General features: G+C 40.7%; 2 protein-coding genes across 3 annotated transcripts; both read left to right on the top strand.

Annotated features, from left to right (window-relative positions):
• The first annotated feature begins 4,439 nt into the window (after positions 1-4,439).
• Positions 4,440-8,130, top strand: LOC111265429 (uncharacterized). The gene is made up of 3 exons (XM_022842105.2): positions 4,440-5,327; positions 6,427-6,652; positions 7,055-8,130. The coding sequence occupies exons 1-3, from the start codon at positions 5,177-5,179 to the stop codon at positions 7,530-7,532; spliced, it is 855 nt and encodes a 284-aa protein (XP_022697840.1). The 5' UTR covers positions 4,440-5,176; the 3' UTR covers positions 7,533-8,130.
• A 7,343-nt stretch (positions 8,131-15,473) lies between these two features.
• LOC111265439 (uncharacterized) lies at positions 15,474-25,954 on the top strand. 2 transcript variants are annotated; one of them, XM_086970500.1, is made up of 5 exons: positions 15,474-15,904; positions 22,283-22,373; positions 22,968-23,090; positions 24,709-24,793; positions 24,985-25,954. In XM_086970500.1, the coding sequence occupies exons 2-5, from the start codon at positions 22,297-22,299 to the stop codon at positions 25,204-25,206; spliced, it is 507 nt and encodes a 168-aa protein (XP_086826626.1). In that variant the 5' UTR covers positions 15,474-15,904; positions 22,283-22,296; the 3' UTR covers positions 25,207-25,954. The 2 variants fall into 2 exon arrangements, with proteins under 2 accessions (XP_086826626.1, XP_086826625.1); XM_086970499.1 differs by lacking the exon at positions 15,474-15,904 and adding an exon at positions 20,770-21,087.
• Positions 25,955-27,286: the final 1,332 nt, after the last annotated feature.

Here is a 27,286-nt window from a genome sequence, read left to right as displayed (position 1 = left end):
AGGTTTACAATCGCTTACATCTTATGGTGTTACGCTGCGCGCTGGAAGGATCCAAGAGAGGCGAGTATTTGTGTTCGGCCGCTATAATTTGGAGATGGGGAGATCTTTGGGCAGCTCGAGTCGTTGGATCACTCTTTTTTCAAACTGCTACGAGACCTTTGGGCCATTCTATGTATACATATGCTTTTTATTAATTGACTGTCTTATTTCTGTACTGCGCTTCGTTTGTTTTCTCACATGCTCATAGTTAAGATAAGCGACTTTGATCTTGATTTTTTTTCCTACTTTTGCTCCTACTTAGAGCAAAGTCAGACGTTCTCTGAAACCCATTTTTTAATTATCTATTTCCCTTTCTTTCTGAAGTAAACGCCACAATCTGAATCTGTTTCCACAGTAGTACAAAGAAAATAAACTCAACCCGAAGCCTCTCGTGGAGTTGTGTCATTTCTGAACATATCGTAATTGCCGTACTTTGGAGCCAAGGAGCCTTCGTGAGGATAAGTAGACAAATGTTAGGACGTGTTGTTAATGATCACCCATGCGTTATCCTCGAATGGTTGTGTCCCTCGATAATTGAAGTTCTTAAAGCCTGATACAGGTCTACTACCTATGTAATCAATATGACTTTTTACGTAAATCAAACTGATTCCTACGTAAATCAGACAGTCCTAGCACACAAATGCTCTACGAATCGTGTATACGCAAGACAATATATGGGTTGCATGTTGTCGAAAGCGGTCCGTCTAGAGGATGCGGTGGTAGCGCTGGACATGGTTCTGAACAATGAATGGGCCGTGACGGGATCGACATCTAACGCCTGAATTAGAAAAAATATAATATATATATATATATATATGTATATATATAATAGTAGTTGTCGTAGGGGTAATGGACATGGATTTTCATTTGTGCTGAACTAGAGTCAATACATTTTAGAGTGAGATTTACCCATTTGATAGCGAGAAATTTAGCCGATCGTTTCGCTCGCCAGGTACGTACCATTGGCACAAAAAAAAGGCAGAAAGCCTTAAGGCAAACAGAATACGTCGAATTCTACATTACTAAATCAATTCTTAAGTCGCGTTTTTTTTACTTGGATACGACACATTAGCATTTCGTATTAACATAGAGTACACTCCGTTGTACAAAGGTGTTCAAACGTAAAAAGCCACACGGGGCTTTATTCCTATGCATTCACGCTTCCTCGTATAAACATTGTTTAATAGATTTTTGCCCTAATAAACAATAATAATTGATTCATTAAGGAAGTGGTCTTAAAACGCGTTTTTTAATGTGTTATATTGATGCAATGTAACTTTCGAATTTGATAGCTCTTCTAATTATTAGATTTAATCAACTTGAAAAGCGTTCTGTCTAATTCAATCCTGAAAATATTCACTGCGAACTGGATGCCGTCACCATGCTCGACTAATACACTCTACTCCCCCTTCGTGAAGTAGCTGCTAGCGAGCGAGAAAAAAACGCTTCAGGGGGCGACCACATAAAGCATGCCTACCGCCGAAATGGTCTGCTTTGCTAGAATTGCTCCAACTCTGACGAACACCAGATTGTGCTCGCCGCCGTCGCCGCCGCCGTCGCCTCCGGCATCAACGACTTAGCTGACGTTTAGCGTATCGCGCGCCTGGACTCGGAACACAGCCTGGGTGTGGGCGCTTTGGACAGCTTCTGCTAGTGAAACGAATGAGAAAAGAAGCCGTCGTAGTCATAGCTCTACCGCATTAGTTCAATGAAGTCGCGGGTTACACCGGGCCATTAGGTCAAGACCAACTGGCTCAACGCTGAAACACACAAGTGGGAAAGCTGATATTCAATCAAGTTGCTTTCTTGCCACGAACGATGATTGTTGCCATAAAACACTATCCGGAAACAACGAACATTCGAAATAGACGTTAACAAAAACTTTCTAACTCGGTAAATGTCTCTGACCGTATCTAATTACGAACTGCATATTTATACAAGCTGCAATGGCTGTCCCATATATATATATATCTGCATTCTATCAAGCACAACCACTCACGGTAAGGCTATAATAGCTGGATATGTACGCTAATGTACATAGAGTACCTATCGCTATAGCTAGATTTGAATGTGCCTAGAACTCCGTTTAGGGGGTTATTCTGACTTAAAATGCCACGACGAAATCAAATGCAACTCTTTTCCTATTGATCGCTTGTAACCAGCTCGAAATGGCAGGCACCCCTTTACATTGCGGTATGGTTCCCAGTTTGCTGGCAGGTGTACCTACACTTGCCAGTTACTATGCATACGGGTCTTTCATAGTTAGTGGGCACTCATGTGGTCACCAACTAGGTTTATTTAAATTAAAATAACGGCGATTGTGGACCATTTAGAACCTGATTCCGTATGCCGGATGCCTAATATTGACGGAATTAGAAACTATCGATCATCTCAATGACCCTGAATTTGATACAGACGAACAGATTATCGTGTTGTTTCTTTTTAAGGGCCCATTGTTGGAACTTAGTCGTTGCTATTTTGTATAATTAATGAATCGTTAGCAAGAGACGCATGCACGTTTTGTTTCGCACAGGTCCCTGAGCCGTTCAGCTGTAATAATCCGTAGACTTCATATAGGTGTCGACTGAGCAGGCCGGTCTGTGAGGTTCGCATCTACAAGATAGGCCGCCGCAGCTCTTTGCCACCTTTACTGTGGGAACGACAATAATCTATGTCTATTGTAACATTTCAATCCAATTCGTATACATCTATATGAAATCAGAATCAGCTGATGTCCATCGTTGTCATAATAATCGCGTTCCCTAATAACCTAACCGTTTTTTACCTAAATAGCTTTCAAAGTATCTCAGATAATACGAGTCGTGTCGGCTTGACGGTGATCTGAGCTGAGATTTGAACGTAGTAGCATTGCTTATGACTTGAAGATGAGTGAAAGCATGTCGCTATATCTATCTCACCATTTTGTTACCATGAAAATACACATTCAAAAGAAGCGACCCAAAAATGGTTCCATGGCTTTCGAATGGTTATCGAAACTTCGATGTGGAAGATGCTCCTCGTAGTGGTCGACGAATTACGGAAAACGTTGGATGAGTACTTATGATATTGCTAAGAAGTTAGCCATCCGGCTGGCGAATTGGCGGAAATGGAATTGACACGGACTCGATCGTATTTTCATCGATAAAATCCTTTAGATACGAAACGAAACTGAGCCGCTCCGACAGCAATCGATTATAATGTGTAGATAAAAAAAAAAATAACAAATCCTCCCCACAATCTGTGCCAAAGTTAACGAAGGTAATGCTATGTGACATCGTTGATGACATCGTGCATTATGAGTTGCTGCTGGTTAGTAAAACGATTGATTCGTACTTCTTCCGTCAATAACTAATAAGATTACAACAATCCACAGAAAAAATCCAGTCGATCAGAACTAATGAACAGAGAAGTTCCGACTTGCACCGTGACAATGCCAGACAAGCTAGATGGCGGCTATTCGAAACAATTTGGACGGGAAATTTTCATGCATCCGCTGGATAGCTTGGATCTTGCACGATCCAAATATCATCCATTTCTATCTCTGTAGAATTCCCTTAATGGCATTTAATGAAGGAACGCAAAAACTAGCAAGCAGAGAAGCTGTATAGATTATGGCGCTACCAGATGGTACCAGTGCATATTTAGTTAAGTACGATTATTTTAAAAGGCAAAATTAGCACGAACACATGGTTCCTATAAGGAGAGCGCAGAGCCATTAAAGCTCACTAGGACAATTATGTCGGGCTAGTTTGTAACGTTGACGTCAATTAAGGATTGATGTGTGCGCTCATGTACGCGTAATAAATCAATAGAAAAATCAGGAACAAGGAGGATGTCCCGTTTTAAAAATGTATGTAAATCAGTCTTGGTATGATCTAGGAAACAGCGTTTGAACTGTGTATGTCACCCGACCTAGTTGTACTCAGCTCTATACGATTTCATGCTACGTCTATTGCGTGGGCAGTTCTATTGCGAACGAGGATGAGCACTGGGCGAGGGGCGCAGAGAAGTAGAGGGAAAGAGAGATGATGGCTGTACTTTCGTTCCGTCGTGAGTGTTCAGTTTGGGTACATGCTCCGTCATCCACCCCCCTAGGGTGTCGCTACCTTAACGTATAACCTACACACACGTTCAACATTTCGGTCACTGCTGGGTTGCATCTGTGATATTGCGCGCAGAGCTTCTGTCACGATGAAAGTTTCACATACATTCGACATAACTCTCTCCAGATTCTACATTCCAACGTTTACATACAACTCGAACGATATACACTTCTTTGGAGCGCATATTGTCCCCCCTCTCCCGCTAGCCTTTCTCAAATGATGACCCTTTCGCGAGTCCCTTTCCCTTCTGTACAGGGAAAGGGAAAACGTACGATTTTCTCTAGGCCTGTACGCTACAAGTGTTTTTCGGTAAAACAGAGTAGACGCGTCAGCAAGCTGTGCGCCGAAACTTGTCGTGAAAGTTCGTTTTTTTGTCACAAGAGAACTGGTATTGAACCGACTAGACCACACAGAATATCTATAAGACATTGAAACTTTGTTTATTCCAGCTATCCTTAGAGGGGATTGCTCTAATATTAGAGTGTTTCCGCTAGAAAAAGTTCCCCAACATAATTCACTGCATTACACTGAGCTTATTCTGTGAGCTTCAGTTATGAGTTAAGATTTTAGTAGCCGTCGTGCTGCACGAGGGAAGTTATAAGAGGCATTGCAGTTGACAAGTCGGAGAAGGCCAGCCTACATTAGCCTCAATTTGGTAGAGAGGTCCCAATGCGGAGCAGTTCAACACCACCTATCTAAGTGCTATTGTAATAGTGACCAGCAATATCAGCAAGGACTGATCTAAGCAAGGCACGAGTCAATTAGTGTGTCCTGGCGGGATTTACCGGTACAATGAAGATCGCTGTATAGCTGTACCGAAATAGTGGTCTAGGCGGTAGATCGTAAATATCACCGGAGTGAAACATTGTGTGCTAGCGTTAGCCGAACAACGGTAACGTTCCAATACACAAGTGAATGACGCGCGTTTTTTTTAATCTGCTATAGTAAGGCTCTATTTGAAAAAATAGTTAAACAAAAAAAAATTGAGGATCTGATCAGAGCTCAAAGTCAAGCGTTCGTCAAACGTTGTAAGTATGTCGATAACGGTTGGAGAAAAAGCAGCGAATTTTAGTAACCGCTCAAGGACTCAACAGCCGGTTGGAAGCGTCCCTCCAAATGCATGGCAAATCCGCGTCGGCCCGTCAAAATGCCTTACATGCAAAGCGTGCGAGACCCTTACAAAATGTAATATATCGTAGTCTATTTTTTTTCTTCTTATTACTATTGTCGATGTTATCTGCTAAATATTCACTCGATGAACGATTATATAAACGATAATTTAAAATAGTGTTGCTTCAATCCCGGCTTTTAAACCAGATTGAGCTTCGCCTAATGAGCTTGCTATAATACAATGTGACGATTATGATAATAATTTCTGAGCAAACGTTAAAATCACTCAAGGAACGCACTCTATCTCGTTTCAGCTTTAGCAAATTTCTGAATCGTATTCTCTGAAACATCGCAGTAACCGACACAAAATCTAACGCAATACTTAGGGTCACTAGAAAACGGAGACTTTATTGGGTCATGCTATGTATATATGGAGTTAAAGCAAATCTAACGGTAAGTGACTTCTTCACTAAGGTATACTCAAATTAACTTGAAAGCGAGAAATAAACTTCGTAGCAGACACAAAAGCCGTTTAGAATTACACAAATTCTAATTGGTTTAGACAATAATACGGCCCTGGGGAGCTTCAGATGTTGCGCCTTGGAAACAATTGCTTCTCGTTCCCCTTTGGTGAAAAGCCAATGTTACACGTTGTTAACAAAAGCATGAGCTTCGCGTAATGGTAATCTACGCTAGAGAAAAACATACACCTAACGGTAGGCCGTTACGGATTTTGTTTCAGCTGTACATAAACTTTTCTGAGTTTTTCTACCGTAATCGCAAGCGTCTCCCTTGATTTGTCCGGTCCGCATACTGTGACTCAAAACCACAAGATGAAAAAACGAAGTTTACACTATTTCTGTTCCAGCTACATTTAAGAGGGCCTTCCTAAAGAGCCTTTGTCCAAGAACAATTTGCTCTCTTTTGTCAGAAGCGAATCTATTAATTCTGTGTGATGTTCGTATGTAGCCTGCGTGCTAACCTTAAGTTGAAAGCTTTTTACCCAATGACCTGAAGAATTAGGACAAATCAGAATAAAGCCTAGTAAGCTGTTTCGCTGCACGTCAGTATTGTTTATCTGCTGTTATTTAGTGAAGATGTAAAGATTTTTTTCCTAACAGATTAGGATAATTTTTATACAGTTTCTTATTTGTTTTTGGATGCCTTATTTCAGGTTCCAATGCTCGTAGGCGGTGGGTCATCTGCTTAATGGTTGGTTCCATGAGTCTTTTAATCCTCTTTATCATACTGGGTACATATCGTACACGTATGGTGAATCCGACACCTAGGAACACCACTGGCGCTGATTTATATACAGGTTTAGCACCGACAAGTCTACCTGACAATGATTCCACAACACAGGCAACTGTACATCCGGCCACCGGTTCGGCCTCAATTGAGTACGTGCCTGACCCCTTTTTTATATTTTGTAGTAGCATCGGAAGCTTAGTCGATCGACTTAATTATGCAAACGGTAGTATGTCGAAATCGAATGAAACTTATATAGTATGAGCAACCTACGTTAAAATATCGTGCCCCCGGAGGCAACCCAAAGTAATGTTTAATTCATTTAAAGTATTGTCAAGAGGCTTCCATTCTACATTGTAACAAATCCACGAGAGAAGCAAATAACATGGAATATTATTCCCTACGGCTCTTTACAGCTTTTAGAAACTGCTAGAGTTGATAGCACATATACATGCAGATGTTGTAACCAACTTATATAATGAGATAGACGCCTATTGGGGCAAGCAGGGCGAACTTATAGTAACCTTTCGCAACACACTTTGCAAATCTGCCAGCATGTCTACAAACGCGATAACAACGGAATCTCCTAACGAGCAGCTATCAGGAACGAAGCAAACATCGCAAGCATCTAGTTCCGCAAGAAACGATAACTCGACTCTGTCATCTGGGATGTTTTCTGAGCCAGCACCTTTTTCAACGACGAAGATGGAAGTAGATACCTTTGATACCAGTACCTCCAGCGAAGTCGATCCCGCGACCACCACAGTTGTAGCAGCAGCAGCAGCAGCTTCAACTCAGAATGCCGAAGGCTCTGTGCTAAATGAAACCGGGTCTTCTGATCTTGTAAAGGAGACTAGCAGCGGTTCTGAAAGCGAGTCGTCGGGCTCCACGGAAAGTGCCGTAGCGGGCTTCACCACAAGTTCAAATACGGCTTTCACGTCAATAGCATCGGACGAACCAGTGCTGATGGTCTCTATTGCAAGTACTCTGTCTTCACCGCCGTCTTCTGCTAGCAACACAATTGATGGTTAGATGGCAGGCCCTGCAAGGTGAGACCCAGGGCAAACATGATGGCATGCACGTTCGCATAATTTCTATAGAAAAGCACTACTTATAGTGCAGAAGGCATAGAAGGGTGTTTTGACAGATGTAAGGGATTCATACAAAGTGTGTTATTAACTAGGTGTATAAACCCCTTCCATACTGAGGTACGCGGGTCACTGGTGAATCCTGCTTGTTAGGACTGACACTCAATGCACCAGATCTGATTGAGAGACTGATATCTAGATCACAGTAATTCGTGCGACCTGTCCAACTTCACCCAGCTTAGCTTGACTTTTTTAGATTTCTAAAAGGTCGTTTCACCAAGAGGACATCGAACTAGCGTAAAAAAATTCAAACCACGAGTTCGCTGCGCCATAAGCATAGAGTTCTTAGAAGATTATCAAGTTATTTAGGTAATATGCTGTATATTATGTCTCCGCTTGTGCACTTTGACGAACTGATGGTGATGGAATCTGTGGCCAGCACTCAACCTAGTAGGGTCATATTATTCTTTTTTACTATCATCTCTTTTCCTTTTATCATCATCCATATTTAAATAAAACACATTTATCTTTTACTAAAAATGCCCCGTTGTGTTCTTATTTCGCTTACTAAACAATAGTTGGCATCGAAGAGGTGACGCCTCTATTATTATCAACTCGACGCTATTTGTAGAATCGAATTACTTAGAATGGGATAAAGTTTATTAATACCTACCGCAAAAACGTAAATACCTTTTTTTTTTTTTTTTTTTTTACCTAAAATAGAAATGCTGCTATTATAGGTGACTGCTTGGAAATCCGTGCTAAAGAGGTCACAACTGGAAGCACTAACACTGTCATCTTCCTTTAAAAGCATTGGTCACCTTTATCACTTGAAGAGGGCATAAAGCATCATAGCCCTTTGTTCACTCATCTGGGATAGAGATTCAAATGCAGAATGAGATTTCTGCAGGTTCGGTTTGCCTTGTTTAGTTCTGTATAATTAATGCTAAACCAGATCGTTAAATACGAAGTCGATGGACAACAAAAGACTGCCCATCATAACCAGAGAAGCCAGTCACCCCCAAATTTCGATTTCCTCGTTTGAAAAATGGCAGGGTTTCGTTAGAACGGACTAGTCCCGTACGATATGATTTTAGATACGCTCCTGGGATCGAAGCGTAAAGCAATAGAACAATCTCCAAGTGCTACTTAGTGAGCAACTCACGTATGAGAAGTATCTATTCATGTGATATATCAACTATTTAAACTTATTCGTTCGAATGAGAGCACGAAACAAGAATAACTTTTACTTTATAGAATAATTTCGATGTAATAATAGTATGTACACAACCCAATTTAGGCATTATCCAGTTCCAGAGCAACTTTTTAATGAATATATAAGTTGCAATGTGATTAGCCAGTGGCCCTGTTCAGGCACACTATTGATCCTTTGGAGACTGAACGCTGGTTGTTAGCAAGAGTCAGACTTAATATCTTTGTATGCATTTCTTCTTAATTTACCATTCGTCTATATTATCGTGTAAAGTAAGTTGTCATCAGCTCGTCACATGAATGTTCAGCTCCATCCACTACAGGGGCAATAATCGGACCTGCTAGGCGACCGTCTCTACGTAGCAGACGCGCGTCTGTCTCGGAGCTAGATCAGTGTAAGATGGAACGACGGAATGACGTCCAAATAACGTCGAACGCATCAACAGATTGAGACAGTGTTCGGGGATGCGGTTGAAATCGGAGGCTTCATTGACGACCGGCTTCAGTTGCTAACTCGCTCAATGGCTTTCCATTTCCTTTCAGGCGTACTGGTCACCGGTACAACAATGCGTTTTACATGTGTACTAGATGACATAATTTGCCCGCATTAGCTTCATAGTAAGTCACCTATTTTCGATCGTGCAGGAATCCAGAGTCAACTCGTTAACATTAACTGGCTCATTAAGAGGCCGATTTCGTCCATAACGTTTGACTGTACTCGTTCTTCTGCTTGCTTTATTAACGGCTAAGATCGATTGTATTCCATATGCAACATTCTAGGGGAACATCCAGTATGTACAACTTTACAACTGTTTGCAATTCCAACAATTTTTTCTAAAGCCAGTTTTAGATACTATAATGAGTACTAGATAGGAGTAATTTAATATCAAGCATGACTCGGCACTTGAATCATCGCTTTATTTAATCCAAGGGGTGCGATCTAATGTTCATTTTAATGAAACATTGTCCTCGTATTTCTCACAGCTCGACATATTGTTGACAGAGAGCCAAAGTCTTAAGCGGCCGATCGAGTGCCATCGTGTCAGGCACATGATATGCCGCCGGCCTCAAATGACCGCAGAAGTTGAGCAGATGCTGGTCAGCATTAGCTTAATCATCCGGCGGCGTTTTCTGCAAGGGGCGCATCCCCTCAGTGTGACGGCATTCATGAAATCTTCACGCCTCATATTAACTATTACAAACAGCTATACACCACAGTCACACAAACGCGATCTGAATAGGGGCGTGGCAAGCGGTGAAAGCATCATTCTATTCCGCCGCCCATCGGCGCTCAATGCGATCGCCGTCGCTGTTCAAGAAGCGCAAACGATCGCTAGGTCTGCCGCAATTGGGACGCCATATCTGTATAAGCCTATGGCAACAATAATTACAGGACTTCGCTTCCGTCTCCTGGTGATGGTCTGTGGCGGACCAAGCTACTGGATGAGTAAGGAGGACGGTAGCAGTGAACGACGATAAAGAAGATGTAGCTTGCGCAGCTACTCGAAGAATGGCGCGAATGACTGGCCCACAAACAATCGTTACAAAGATAGTGTGTATAGACGCATCTCATGTAAGGAACAGGAGAGTTAGGCGCTTAAACCACAGACACGCACACGCAGACACGCACACGCAGACACAAAGGTTGCTCGGTGTCGATGAGGATAGCTCAGAAGCGGCTTTCAGCGCTACAGTTGGAAGATGGGCAGGACGACTGACTTCTAGGATGCTGAGTTCCTCGTAGAATATCAGGAATGGCTACGGAAGTTGCGCTAAGGTGAGTGAAGTAAATTGTTACCAGCTTTATTTTGGCCGGACAAATCACAGCGTTCGAACATCAGTCACTCGACGTCTATTGGTTGGCACAGTTAGAGGTCCGCTGGGATAGACGATTTCTAACCACTGTTGTGCTTAATAAGAACAAAGAGGTGTGCATCTCCATAACCTCAAACCGAGGGAAACTATTGGTCAGGTATCGAACCATAACTGGACCTACATTGTTAAATCATCAAAATGCATGTTACAGAGTTAGGACGGCCAGTTGACCAGCGGATACGTTTCCACGAGGCCAAAACGCCTCGAAAGGCAGTGCTATTCGAACTATCGTTATCAGTTTTCTCCTGGATACATTTTACAGTTGTTTTGTTTGCGTTTTGTTGCTTAAGTGCCATGGCCGAGGCGCCCACAACGCGGAATCATCCGGACGTACAGCGAGACGTTTTCTACGATGGTAGGTCATAAGGTGATCTGGATGGTGAACTAACATCTGTCAAGAAGAAAAGCTCCGCTTAGAAAAGCTTGAGCAAACGGCAACTATGGCAGAAACAGAAAGCTCAGATCAGCTTCGAAGGCGTAATCATGCAGCAAAGCCACGGGAAAAAAACTTATCATTTGTGTAAACGAGTGAAAAAAAAAAAGTCATTTTTTGCTTTGGTAAATCAGACTAAATGCCAGAGATCCCTTAGTGTTGATTTCAACTGAAAACTTTTTTCGGGAATATTTATAACTGATACACCAAATGATGTTTTATCGTGCATTTCCAACAATTGAGTTTCTTTGAACGTACATACATCGACGATGCGAAGAGGTTTCGATGCACATCTGCTTGATACAGAACTTGCTATCAAAGCTATTTAGCGATCTATTGATCGATCGTTCATACGAATTTCATTGCCAACTCAAAATCAGTGACTGCCCTAACGCGTGGCCAATTGAGCCATTGGACGTACTCGAAATCACGGTTTGATTGGATTCCGGCAAACTTTATCGTTAATACAGTATCGAAAACAAAAATACGTAATTTACGTGGGTGTGTCAGGCAGCAAATCGGCCAGTTGTGCGTAATCATTCTTATAGTTAACCACAAACCATGTGGCGGAGTGTTGAAGGATTATACGTACGTAATAGAATAGTATTATACCTCAATCAGTTGACGTTTTTACTGGAGAATGAACTGGACGCGAACTCGGATAGACTTATATCGTCTTATATATTACCGTCTTATATCTACGATCGTATCGTAATAGTATTTATTTGGAGGAGTACTAGGTTAGGGAAAAAAGCTCACAATGTAGCTTGATGAGAAGAGACGCGAGCAAATGCCAAATTCATATAGGGAATACGAAGTGTCTAGAAATTATGCGTGGATTCCGAGAGAAGTGGTACAGAGAACGGTAGAGCACATGTAGTCATAGCATAAAGAAACGTCTAAAAGTAAGTTAAATTACTTCATTGATAAATTTCAACTAGTCTAGGACAGGTTCGATGTCACCGCCTACTTCCTCACGCGGCTGATCATACGCTACCTCAAGTAGCAGTCTGATTAAAGCATTCTATCTAACGGGCGATAAGCACAAAAAAAATGGTCGATATCTTGTGCACATCGTAATAGCGTATAATAGTAGTAAAACGTAGAAGGAGATACACAAGTAGAAAAAATGCTATTTTGCACTCCTATAGAAATCTCCACTAAAGAGACGTTGTTGTTGTTTTTGGAACATTGGGTGTACCAATATTAGTAATTTCATAGGCATTGCAGATGGATGAATTTTCTCCGTGCATTTTATCAGGGCATTAAATTTTTTCCCTCTAGATTACGGTGGAGGCTACGGTGGGCACTCTGTGGAAGTTCTTACTCGTCGAATGGGAGCTCTCGCCCACCCGCCTCCCAGGCAAACGTCGTTGTCTCTATTGCTACGTCAACATCAAGCCAATGTTCCTCACAGGTGAGTTGAAGTACGCTTACGCTTCGCACAATTTCCTTTTTTGCTTTCGAAAAGGTTATGTCTAGGTAGGTCTACAGTTAAGGGCGAATTTAGGTTAGCGTCCAGGGGACGACACAGACTTGTTTAGATTTTCATCAATCTGATTTTCCTATGATGGAGTCGGAATTCTTGCGCTATTAGTTGCTTTCGGACAATAGTTTACACAATCGACCACTCAAGTTCCTTTGAGTTGCAACAATCAACAGACACATGTGTTTAGACTTAATTTGTCGCAAAGGTTGTAAGCTTCTATTATGGGACAATCGTGATTGAGACTTCCGCAGGCCGAATCAAATGTCCTATGAACTGAAATACTAAACAAAGAATGACCTCTTCAGGAGGCAGTCGCACCCTCGGCAAACATCCTCTAGTGCCGCACGACGTCAATGGGCTCTCGCAAACCGGGACCGTCTGTACGATCTCGACGCCCACGAAGGTTCGCCGGCTGGACGCAAAAAGGGATTTTTTGGAAGTAGTGAAATTTATTTTTCCATCTGCAATGCTCTATTAGATATCAGTTTCTATTTTTGTTTACGTGCTGCTGCCAAGAATTAATCATGCCTCGAAATCGATATTTTTTTTTTTTCGTTGCTCATTCAACATCACTTAAAATCGTTTCTCACAGAGACATGTAAAACAAATTGTGCGTTTATTAAAAGTTAGCTGAGTAATATTTCACACACATACGTCTATGTTTCGCATTTTACGTCCGGTACTGCCGTTAGACATTCGATCAGACAGAAGCAGGTCGGCTAGCTGGCGACGAACCGTATGTCTGCCTATGCCTTATTCGTAAAACAGCCCTTAGTGGCATGAGATAACTCGCGCCCGCTACGACTCGATAACAAGGAGCTGTCAGAAAACACTGGCGTGTTCAAAGCTGGCTAACAAGATAGTACGGCAATTTAATCTGACTTGATAAAAAAAAATAGCCGTCAAAAAATACCGGTGTCTGGTATCTTCATCTCAATCAGCAATAAATGTACTACTACGACATACATTTCACAGGTTTAGGGGGTTCAATTAGCTTGCGTAAAAGGTTCCCGCGGGCGGATCGATCGGTATTTCAACCCGAGTATAGCTGATGTGTAGTTATCCATACCGCCAAAAAGATCTCTCTATTTCTGTTCCATTTACACGCTGCTCTCACACCAAAAACACGGCTTCAATAATTACTATGTGGGAATATAATGAAGCAATTCATTGCCAAATTCTGTGAAATACATAGAAACTAAGATGAGAAAAACCTCGTCGTTATAACTGTTATACACAGGCACACTCGGAGGCAAGGCATCTACAAATGATTGATTCTACTATGAATCGAAAGGATCACTGTTGAGCACATTTGTTTATTTCAATTTCGGAAAACTGATGCAGTATACATCATGCTCATATATAAGTAACATTTAAAAAAAATTTTCGATAGACGCTATGTCACCAAATAAGGAAATTAATTTAATTATATCGCATAAAAAGATGAAAGAAAATGTAATCATTGGGTAGGTTGCAAAAAAAAAAGTAGATCAGTCTTGCGGTACGATGCCCGTACGATGTGGTTGTTCGATACCTGTGCTCAACGGCGGCACCAAACGAAGAGTTTGAAACATTGTTTATTTTGGATATGATTCATATTTTCTAAAAATTATATAACTCAAGAATGTAATGTAAAGCCGAGAGTGAGTAATGTACACAAAAAGTTCGAATGCCTTCAGCCTTACGAGAAAAATTAGTTATTTTTTACAGAAATATGGCATTTTGGTGACATGACAACAAACCATTAATTACAACAGTTTGACAAAAAAACAGGTAGCGGCGCCGCTAGCGAGCTTCTTCTGGCCTCCCTTCCGTTCGTGTTTGCGCCCCTCGTACGAATGCTAATGGCACCATTGACGCTTCCGACACACATGGCGGCTGCCAGCCTCCTTGCGGCTAGAAGTAAGTTTTTCTTAATTAATTTTTTGACTAGGCATATAGTTCGTGTCGTCAGCTTCGAGTCAAGAAGCCAGCGCCAATGGCGATAATGCTCGCAACCATTGTTCTTCAGTATCACACAATTTAACCATCCTAGTTAATGATCAAGAGTTCGATCATAATAAACATCCACAAAAATTACTAGTAGGCCCAAACGCCAGGTTATCGCAAACTATAGGATATCTATATGCACGTAAGCGCCTGCGGTAGGTGTGCATAGAGTGGCCGCTGGTGCGTCTCGCGAGGCGGCGTACTCACTGTGCTTAAATAATGCGAATAAAAATAAGACCAAACGAGCCTTAATGGATACAGCTCTTGAAAAAGCTTTGACCTGAGTATTCACCACATGATCGTCTACAGTGGTAAGCAACTGTGAAGGCTAGAAAAGTAAGGGGTAACTTATCTAGTGTTACCGACTGACAACAAAGAGAGCAACAGAACTTTCAGCCTTCCGTCAGTTTAAGTCCGGAAGTCGCTGCTAACTAGAGTTTGTCAATATACGTTCTCAACCTGGCAGAGCTTCCGCAGGAGCAGACATACGGAATCTGCCGACCTCTTCTTCTTGGAAACATCTTCGTACTTAATTTTAGCAAATAATTCAGTAACATTACTAAAGAAACATACATACAAGTTAGTACTGAGTTGGAGACTGCCTTAAGGCATCATACGAATAAATGACTGTGTAATGTTTAACGGGTACGACGTAATGTCAAAAGCTGGTACGAGTGCGTTTGTCTGATACAAGGATATCAGATGTATACACATTCGTACGAGCACCTGTAATAGTCTCGTTGACACAAGCACGACGCCATAATAGTTAAAGTGTATGCAACAAAAAGTCTATGGAACGACCGCGTGCATTGAGTGCACATTACTATTTGCTACTCATTAAACTGTTTGTATATGAGCGATTTAGATAATGATTTAACTGTATTGCTACAAAGAAAAAGAAGGCACTTGAAATACCTCTGACGCTAGCGTCATTGAGTGCTGAACTCAGCCCGTATGACTGCTACAGGCGGCCGGCACATCATTGCGCCCCGACCCATTTAGCTGTTGTGACGAAGTTGCAGTCGGCAGGCGAATTTAAGGCTTTCCTATATGATTTTTATTGACCCACACGTCGACAGCGACTCGTATTTGGCAGTTGCATGATTTAGATGTCACCGCTGCCTCCTTCAGTCGCCAACAGCCGACAATAGTTGGGTGAGCTCTATTGGCTAGCTGCCCCAATATGGCTCTGAGTGATAGTTAAGCGCGTGAAAAAACACTGAAAATTGTCGTGAAGTTTGCGTATGAAAATTTCGCATAACTTATACAAAATTATATCATAACTGTGAAAGGGTGGATCCTCTCAAGGCCTAACCAGGTATGGACAGCGTGAATTATGTACATTGTTGTTCTAAGATTTCAGCCAGCAACCGTGGAAATTCCAAGCAGCGGGGTGACGCACAATTACATTAACTTAAGTAGAAGGCTTGTAGTAGGTGAACGGCAAATAAGTGACTCGATTAAGGCCTTGAGGGCAGGGCCATGATGAAATTCACTGATTAGATACTGGTTGATAGGTTGTGAATGTGGACCGGATTAGCTTGTTGTAGGGTTTCGGGCGTGTCCGATAGACTGATTACCGATCACGGACGAAATAGGTGTCGTGGATCCAACATGGTGATTGAAACGCTGCATATTCTAGAACCACGCAAGACATTGTTATTGTTTAAGCGCGTAAAGGCATGCTCCTATTCTGAACAATAAATAGCCTTTTAAGATTCATATTGTAACATTTATAGGAAACTACATGTTTCCAAATCATTTTTTACAGCTTCGGTTCAGGCAGCGTATCTCGAACTTGTTGTAGTTTTACGGCTGGTTTCAACACGAACAAGAAAATTGTTGCGGTAATTAAGCTTGAGCTGTATTTGACATAAGAATCCAATGACATTTTTTTCTATCGATAGGCAAACATGCGATTCCAATTCTGAACTTACTTATATTACAAGTCTAATTAGAGTTAATCCTAACGGCTTTCCATTACGTCGGTGACGTACGTACAAATTCTACCTGACTTTTTAGCTACAGCGTTTAGACATGTCCTTTGGGGGTTAAACGTTTGGCTCTACATGACTCTGCTGTTAGCGATAATCTGGCACCGCTATTATATTTACTATCGAGCAAATAATGCGTGCTAAACAGATGGCATCTATCGAAACCATTCACTAAGTACTTGAAAATCGCCAGAAAGTAAACGTTGGTATCTATAGCGGGGGTTCATTACTGCTAACGAGTGTGTCCACTTGTATTACAACGCAGTAGTGGTGATTGCCCCGTCCTTTCGAGCAAGCTAGCCTTTATTAGTGCAAGTAGGTCAAGGTTCGACGAAACGTGATTTAAGACCGCAGTGGTCTGGGGTCACCGGTTGGTCTGCATAAGATTTTTTTCCGTTTATCACCAAGTGCCTTTCTAACCTTGAAGTGTGTAGCGTACGTTCCACGCAACTCAAACACACTGGTAATATATATTTGATTATTTTCATTAATCAGAAAGTGACTCTGGGCCTAAAGACCAGCAAATACACAGAGGCGATCATTTTCGAATTATGTTTATTATAGCAAATTTGTAGCTTTTGCAAAATATCTACAATAGCTTTTCACGTTTTTAGGCTACGTGACAGGTAGTTGCCTGCTCTTCTTAGAAGAGGCTATCGAACATACATAACGTTTGCTACCTTTGACTAGCTTTTGACAAATTCATTTTGAAACTGGCCTGAACGACATGTTTCTTCGTACAAAGGAGGAATATAGATAGAAAATCACCTAGGAGCATAACAGCTGTAATCATGATTTCGTTCCGCGCAACGGCTTTAGGAAGGGTGATACATTCGCTACAAACTTAAAAAAACTTGAAAAAAATACACCTGGGTGAAGGCGCGAAAAATGACGGTAATGTTGATGGCAACGAACATCTCCAATGCAATCGTTCTACACGTTGTTTTTATACATATTTAGCTGCTGTTTCATAAGATGTGCTTACCACATCGGGGAACAGTATAAAAATTCAAACGAAGCAAACCATAAAGCTTTTCTATAAGTTCCGCGCAAGAGTCAACCAGTTGACCGATATCGAGTACTACGAATACTTATATGTCAAGCTCACGAGTGATACGTATAGTTGGAAGCAGCACGTTCTTATTTCTGTGCCCGGGATCGAGAGCTTTATTTTTCAATATTGCATATTTTTCATTCGAACGCTGCAAATTAGCGGTCCATCAATTGCACTCAGCAGGGTGTGCGGTCGTGCGCGTACGTGAAGTCCAAAGAAAGTTTGTGTATCGCGAAGTCCTTGCAAAATGTAGGCTGCACCTAGTGCGGCATGGGGCTGGTTCTTGCCTCTCGTTAAGGCAGAGGATGTACATATTTTAGACTTGGAGATATCAATCGGTGTATACGTTGGCTGTAATCGTTGATGACCGCGAGTAATGTGATTTTGAAATCTTTCAGCGTGAACTAATTAATCAAAAATAGACAGACGTCAACGAACTCCCCGTACATTTGGTTTATATTCTCACGCCTGTCTGGTAGGTCACAAGAATCAGACGAAAAGCTTAATGCAATTTTTACTAACCAGGAAACAGATTAGGTATTTTAAGAGATGATTTTTGATCTGCTACTCTGACAACCTAATGCCTACTTATATAGTGAAGCTTTGTCCTGTAACCCTTACCCTTACATTTATTTATGGCGCATTGTAGCGAAGTTGAAGACGCCGCTAAACAAGACGCAACAATCGAAATTTAGTCACAACAGCTCGATCCAGCTGTTCGGTATCGTTCCGGCAACCGTGTAAGTGCTGATTATTGGGCTCCTCGGAGCAGTCTTATCTTGCCGTTGGCTATTGTAACCCTCCGTAGAGGTGCCTTGGGGAAAATCGATCGTTGCATGGCGTGTAGTACCCGTTATTAGTACTATTATTATTGTCTGTATGTAGGCCTGTGGGATCGACGTACGATTTACCACTCTTCGCAGGCCACCGACCCAATTCCGGACTGTCAGGAGCCGACAGTGCGAGGTCATGTGGCCCACATACAGCTAGTAATCACCTTGCCCCCCACTTCCCCAACACAATACAACGGAGGCAACATAATCGCTTCATTGCCCCCTTTTCCAGTTCTTGCATCCCGATTGCTTTCGCATGTCCCCTAAATATATTGATTATATCCGCCTATGCACTCAGCAATGCCTTGGCATTAATAAACGGCGTTAAAGAGAATTCGGAACTCTAACATTAATAACTCTTACGACGTCGAGCGGAACTATTATTGTTCGAACGTCGAATAATGGCATGATAGATCGGAAGTTAAGGAGCAAGCTATGCCGTTTAGTCCTGTTCTTGAATCTTCAGACCTCGATGTTATTGTGTAAGTTACTGCCTACATATTTGTACTTATATTAGATGACAAGCAGACAATTCGAATATTATCCTCGATAGTGACTATAATATTTACTCGAGAAAAGTAGGTCAGGTCAATTTATCAACCTGTATTTGATCTTCAAAATAAGGGCGTATAACTTATGAGCAATATCAACGTAATGTCACGAACAAATAAAAAAAAGCCCAATCGGTTGCATATAGGCAGCTGTATCTCAGTTGAGCGTAAGCATTAATTCGAGCCTACTCTCGCAATCCAGATTCACAGCTCTGGTCAGGGCTTGCCGAAAGTTCTGTTTTTTTAATGGTTCCGCTCGACTTCAGCTGAGTGGCGGATGGCCGGGCCAATCATTCACTGCTTTAGTCTCCTATTTTCCAATAACAGACCTTCTTGCTGGCACGCTATACTAGGACAGAGGTAAGTCGACCCCGACAGGGTTTGCCTGCCCGACAGGGTGCGTGAGGCCGAATCGTTGTCCGTAACCTGACACAGTCGTCCGTAATGCGGAAATTGAAAATCATCATCATATAGATAAACGTAGAACAGCTTTCTTCCGTCATCGTTGTCTATTTTGTTAGATGGAAGTTTTGCACAGAAAAAGATTAAAGTCTACTATTCATATATGGCTACATGAGCGCAGAGTAAGGAGTAAGAAGTGCCTGTAAGGACTGCGTTGATGCTGTTTGGCGACAATTCTCGGCATAGATATGTTGACGGCGCTGACGGGGCCTTCGGAACGATTGAGCGGTTGAAAGTGACGGCCTTTAGTTAATTTCGCTCGTAGAGGTAAAAAATCTGAGCGCATCACTGGTGTCCTACAGATTAGATCGTGCCGGATCGAATACTGTATTCACAGAAATCGCTTCGTGTGCGCTTTGGCTTTAAGGTTGCAGTACCAGAACCTGCAGCGTACCCCAGGCTTTTTTCTAAGCTGTTTTAACAATTCTGTTCGGCAGAGGCAGACCCTTTTTTATCATATTAGAAATAAAGAGGTGGCAGGTTCGCAAAGGTTATGCAGCTAAAGTCAACATTACTATACGGGCTATGATTTTATCAATAATATGCCGAGAATGGTTCAGTCTAACAGATAGGACAATTTCCTTAAAACAGCTTCTGTGACAGCTTATGTGGAGCTTTGTACGAGGTCACACCTCTGAGTGGTCTGATGCTCGAACTAATGGCCATGCAAAGCAAAAAGCGAGGATAGTCTACTACGCTGCTAACGTAAATGCCAATAAACTATTAAAACACCGCCGTCCTAAGTTGCATCAACAACTTCCAGCTACAACGCGCAATTCGATTTGCATTCCTCCTTTCTTTAACGCGGTGCCGCTTTTGCGTCGTCAGTATCAGCATTACTAACGAGCAGGCCTACGCTGGTGAACTACAAGAAAAGTACTGCGCAAAAGATAGAAAGGCTCCTCGATCGACACTCAGGGCGAAGCGATCAGTTGTTTTGATTCGAATCTCACACGATCAGCCAAATCCTTGACCCTCTTAGTGTATTAGGCGAATCATCCAACTGCAGCGGGAATCGCTTACCAATTGAAGAAGCCTGCTTTCCCTGGGCGGGGGTCGGGAATCCGATACGATATTCTATGCGTAATTGGGCATCCTTGCTAGACAACGGCAAAGCCGGAAGTAATCCGATTCAATGTAAATCGAATGTCAGGACTTATGTGGCCTGCATCACCGAAAATTGTAATACCTAAGCGCCATTTTTTTTGAACTGCTAAAATATCGTAATTTTATTAATAATTTGCCTCCCTTGAAACGATAAAGGGTAATCTGATTAGAGTGTGGCGGCAAAGAAGCTTGTAAGGCTCTTGTTTAACATAAACTCGATTTTCTCAGTCTGTCGCGGAGTTCTCTCGTCAATCTAGGCTTATCTACATGTAGCAAATATCGCTAATGCAGTTTTCGAGACGGAGTACGGAAGCTTCCCCGCAGTACGGAATTACTATTTTAGATGCAATTAGCTAGGATAGATGTGGTGCAAGATGCTACATAATGCAACTATTTCACTAGACAAAGCACTTGTCAATAGGCTGTACAGTAAACTCGGATGGAATCTGTACGTTGCAAGCATTTGCGGGCGTCTCCGAATTGCCATAAAGTTTCCCTGGGTATAGTATTTATATTCTATTTTACCATTTACATTCTATTCTATATCAAATGATAACACTATTATGCACTATAATATATTCTGTGTAGAGAGGTATACTTTAGACGAATACGAAACGATCGTATTTATCAAAAAATTATGCGCCTTCTTGTAAAAATCGACACCGTTTACCTTTTTCAGACTCAGAGTTTATTATTCATTTTAGGCTATATGCATATGTTTAGCGTTTTTATGTTCCCTTCTGCTATGTTTTTTACCTTTTAGTATAAATAAAAGGTTTTGGTTAGATAAAAATAATTTAATCAATTGGCATTGTGAGTCGGCTTACTCATCAAATGCTTACTGAAGCATGAATCCGGCTGTAATGGGAAACGTGCTGAAGATTGACGAGCTGACGCCAAGGTTTTACTGCTGCATAAATACTTCTAAGTGAGCATTAGCCTTCCGTTAGGACACCTAGAGGGCCCTAGAATAACCTTCGAGTCAGTCAATCAGTCCTGAACCAAAGTCTGAGCATACGAGGTTCGGCGTTCAGTTACGCAGTGCCAGATAAGCAGCTTAGCAGTGAGATCTAAGATCGCGTTGGCCCTAAATCTTTTCCTTTATTTAAAAATACTTAAGGCTATTTATTATAGGGCAAAAGTAAGAACGCCAAATAGGGAACTTTTTGTGCACCAATCTGAAATATATGGCGTTTTTGCCAACAACAATCGGATATCGACGCATTAGTAAAGAAAGGAGACATGTAAAATGAAAATATAAATCTGTCTATGTGTAATTTTTTTCTACATTACGAAAGACAATAAGCTTTTTTCATCATTCGAACTACTATCAATATCTGTGTCGTCATGCAGTTTGCTTGTTCCGTATTGTTCGATATTATTGATTTTAGATGGGTAATACAGTTCTATACGGTTTCTTAAATGTTGTCAAGCGTCATTTTGAGAAAAAGCAAAACCATTGTACTCGGTCAGTTAGCGCTCTGTTACAAAAGCTATACTACACTGTGAGTGCCCTACAAATATGTATTTCATTGAAACTTTGCTTAACACATTTATAGTTAAAAAAATAAAGCATAAATTATCATAAGGTGTAAAGTTTTCTTCAGCCAAAACATCGCATAGTTCCAACTAAGCAATGCTATATATCGAGTTCAGCGCAGTGGTGTGACTGTCTGACATTTTCAATTATTTTAGCGGGAACTCCAGTGATGGTACATCGTGGCAAACGTGACCTCAGCGGACGCCAAAGAGATCTCGAAAAAATGAGACAGCGAATGATTGCTAGGTATGAAGCTAAGACAGACTGTGAAGAACCTCTGCGGAGCATATAAGGCGGACGAATTATAAAGCGAGGAAGAGGTAGCAGACGGTGGATCTGATTTGCTTATACATACGATTGAGTGTTAAAAATGTACTTTTCTTACCGTATGGTGGTTCAGGATATTTTTTGACAAGAGGCTTTTTAACAACTGCACGTAATTTGTTTGCATTATCGCGCACCGCTAAATGGTTGTTCTTAGGATGCAATGGCTAATTTAGGGCATTTTTCAATTATATATATATACATATATATATATATATATATATATATATATATATATATATATACAAACGCAGGAATGAATTACATTTACTGAAGTTCTACTCACTGATATAATGAATACAGTGTTATAATGTGCGTGGTCAAATCTGTTTGAAGTAAAAGCCAGAAGCATGTTCATCATCATTATCATCACCGCCATATTTAAAGCTCCGATCCAAGGTTTACCGATTTGATGGCACTAATTATTACATCAATATTACCACAAACTCTCTGGCGCGCTTTGGTGCAGCAAAGGATTATTTTTCATTGAAAGGGATATTGTGCATTTTGATATAGGTACATGCGCTGCTCGGGTCTATTGCGCGTGTCGAATCATTGCATAGAGAACTTAGCGTGCCGCTTCGCAGCCTTTAGTGATTTCACGAAGGCCACGCGTCTTGAAAGAGACATCACTGCAATGTAAGTTTAAATCGAGGCCTGGAAGGCCTACAGTTTAAGCATTCGTTTGTAAATACTTTGTTAATGCATGCAACTCTCCAAGTGCTGCTCTTGAATAGAATGGAGATCACATCTCATTGATATTTGTTAATATAATTAATAAAGTAAATAACAAAAAAAATTAATTAATTAAATTATTTAAAAATTATAACGAAATCAAAATAACTCTTATTAGAGTCTCCAACCATTATGGCCGAATTGGAGTAGATCATATCTAGATATAAACTAATTACATTACTTATATCGGTTATAAACAGCCATATTGTCGTTAAGTTTGTTTTCTGAAAAGCGTTTTTCAGTGGCAACTTATATCCGCTCTATTTTGTAATGCGCTATAATAAGGACAGCTGAAATACGTTTGTCTCTTTTGGCATATTCATCTGTATGGTCCAGTGTGTATTGACTGATGGTTGTATTTCAACTACACTGGACCTTCTGAGAACCAAAATCTCATTAGCGATACGTAAGAAGAAGGTCGTCTCAGCCAATAGCTTTTCTGCGCCATAAGAATTTAGTTTCTTTCATTGGGCACTCGAAAGTCCGAAACTATGTCCGAACTACGAAAGCCGCATTATTATTCCTGATATTTAGCAGAACTCCGGAACTATTTTCTGATTAAGTTGTGCTTTTTGGGTGGATAGTCGGTTGTTAGAAATCTGAGATTTGCGACGATTGCGCACCTTTTTTTTTGTCGTGGATCTGTGCCTACACTAGCTCCTCGCAAATTTTTAGCATCTGCGCCTAACCTCACCTCATAGAACTATCTACCCGATTCAAAAGCATGTCGACATTCACTGCTTATTTTTGTTATTATATATTGTTATTGTTCTCCAATTAGGGTAGATAGCATACACCTATACTATGCTATGCTGAGAGCTTTTAAACTAAAAGGCGTTGCTATCAGTTGACATGTAGTCTGTGTTCTTTTGAAGATTAATGGGCAAACGGAAAAATGATTCGGCTTTCTTTGATTTGCTGCATTCTGACGTAATACAACAGGAAATCAACAGTTCCTATTATAATATCAAGATCAAGCGAACTCATACGTAGGTCAGCCTTCTCTATAAGAAGCAGCCACAATTGTGCATCTACAACACTTCTTTGGGCCTTATAAAGTAGGGGGCACCTTTTTAAGGGTGTGATGCTCAACAGTGCTTAGCCGATTTGACGTAAGTTGATTAAGACTGTGAAAAATGCGCCTCTACTGTTTCAACCAATGATAAACTTATATACCTAATGCTATGGTCAAAAATCTAAACAATAAATACACAATTTGAACACGAAGCTCTAGCCGCACGCCGATAAAGTTTCAGTTTTCGACTAAGGTGCAATATTCCTGCCTGTATAGGTATAGTTCCTGAAAACCTTTGTGAAAATGCCTCACAAAAATATTTAAATGTATTTATAAATTTAATACTTCTCCAAAATACACAACAGATTGGGCCTTTCTTTATTGGTTTGTTATCCGTAGGCATCTCTGTGTTCGTTGAGCCTGATTCCTACACGTGATTGTTGGCATAAGTTAGCTACACTTGTCTGGTAGCTAAAAGACGTTCACCTCCCCTTATGGCTCTTACAGGTTAATGACAAACATTTTCAACAACCCTCATATCGAGAAATCGTTCAAGGACCGGATGAAGGGCGCTGCCGAAGGAGGGAAAAAGGCACGTTGCCCTTGAATTTCATGTAGATTGTTTTTAATTAAAAAGACTTCCTAATACCATCTGTGTTCCACATCGTTTTTGAATTCTCCCCTGCGTAATTGCTGAAATTGTTATAGCTTCATCTGTCTGCTCAAAATGAGAATAAGTAAGGTGTTCATAATATAATCTGTTTTGGTACTATCTCTACGCAGGATCCTACCTCATGTATTCGCTATCGGTGTGGTCTCGAAGGCACTGTCGTCCCCACTAGTGGAGAGGGTAAGGATGATGCGACTTCAGCAACTTCCCGTATTAAAAAGCCTATATCGGCTAATAACAGTCGTGGAATAGGATTTGGTAGAGCGAAACGTCGAAAGCACAAGCACAATCCTCCGTCCGAATCACCAGCAGCGAGAATTCCCGCCTTTTTTTAATCTTAAAGTCAACTTTGGGCTATTCGCAGGTTGCTGTACATCTCGACCGTGCCTTATTCTACTATGAAATTTAGTTTAAAGACACTTGTGCTCTAGTTAATCAGCAATAAGGTTAACCATGTTATTATCAATGTAGGTGGTAGCATTGAAGTGGTGTCCCTTGCCTAGCGTTGATGCAATTTCTTTGACATTCTACATAATTTGACTGCATAACACATACACCTGTACACATACTACGCCTGTAATTAACTTCAAGCAATAATCTCTATGAAAACATTGACTACGTGGGAACTGTCAGTTTCTCGGTACATTTACATATACCTCGGTATATGTCCTGCCTTCACCCCTAATATTTGGCGTTTGAGTCAATATACAACTTATGCTCTCACAGTGAGATCATAGCAGTCAATTTTTCTACAAACGAGATCGTCGCCCAATAAAATAAACACACATCTTTCATATTACACTCCGAAGACTCGATACCACATAGTAGACTTTGGAATCCTAGCAATAGCTTATTCGATGCTTATTTTTCTCTTGTTAAGGAAAAACAACATAGCAATAATTTCAAAAAAAAAACATGACCTTTATATTAGAGTACGTTTGCTATTAAACAATTTAAGCATGAATTTAGGTTATAAATATATAGTACTTATCATTTTACGTTTGCTGACATCTCTCGCTGCCTCAGACTGTATCGACACTGCTGGTAGACATAAAAATTGCGAGTAAATGAGACAAAGCTGAATGACAGCTTGTTGATTAACAATCTGCATGAAATTTCTGATGACTGTTCACTTCAGAAATATTGAGGTCAGAATTTTACAACTACGTCTTAAATAATTGACATTTCTTCATGCGGCAAAACACTGGAAGATACGAGTATGACTACTATTTTGTGAAGCGTTGAATTAGTTTACACACAATCATTTGTCGCGTCGCTTGGCTGGACCATTCAGGAGGTTGACTATGGAGCTAGTTTCGATGGAAGTCATTTATGTTAACGCATTAGTTAAATAAAGATAGATAGATAGATAGATATATATATATATATATATATATATATATATATATAATAATAATTAATAATAAAATAAAAAAAATATTTTGATATATATATATATATATATATATAACTGCATGTTCCAAGAAAGGTTATCATCGTTATTGTATAGACGTTACGTGTAAATTGAGCTGTCGCCTTTTAATAAAGCTGTTACCGAATCGAAAAGTTAATCTTAACTGATGCCTGCCACCAGGTTTCATATAGAAAGTGGTTTGACATTTTATTGATAACATTACTAGTTGGAACAATAATCTAGACTAGAGTACTTAGAACACGTTTGTGATCATGAAAATTCAAAGCAAATACATCACTGTGATAGCATATACTTAGGATCCCTTTGTCTTTTTCTATGCGCACCGTACTACTGCACTGCCTGGCAGAAATACTCAGTTCTGCAAGATGGATACCTTCTTCGTATTTTCGGGTCTGTCTCTTTGGGGGAATGAGGGTTTAGGACCGCAAACATTCTGCACAAAAAATCCGCAGTAGATTGGAAAGACCCACAAAGAGTTCATAAATTGGATTCTTTTATCACAATGCCGTTGGTCGACCAACGGTAAGATAACGCTGCTGCCATTGTGGCCTCACGCTTCCACGAAGTGTCTCTTCGAAGAGCAAGCTAATGCTTTTTTTTTGACAATTATGCTGAACACTTAAGAAATTTACACTGAAATATATTGTGTATATATATATATATATATATATATATACGTTAGGATCTAATTGGAGACAGATAAGAACACACCACAGTCAATATAGTAATAGCAATTTTTAAACTATTCAGACAGAGTAGACATTGATTACTGAACAGCAGATTTGTTAGCCGAGTTTTCTGTGTGGAGATTATGTAATGAATCGGTAATGTGCACGATAAAGTTTCTGTAACAGTGAGGTCGATAGAAACACAATTTGCAAACACATGACTAGAGAACTGTAAAAAAAAAGCTGTGTGAAAGAATCCTAACAAAAGGATCCGAACAATTGAGTTGAAACCATAATTTGATGGGCTGTAAC

The sequence above is a fragment of the Varroa jacobsoni genome, unplaced genomic scaffold (genome assembly GCF_002532875.2).
Source record: "Varroa jacobsoni isolate VJ856 unplaced genomic scaffold, vjacob_1.0 scaffold_973, whole genome shotgun sequence".
NCBI classification, from domain to species: domain Eukaryota; kingdom Metazoa; phylum Arthropoda; class Arachnida; order Mesostigmata; family Varroidae; genus Varroa; species Varroa jacobsoni.
The sequence above is the reverse complement of the archived record's forward strand: the minus strand, read 5'-3'. Positions and strand labels throughout refer to the sequence as shown.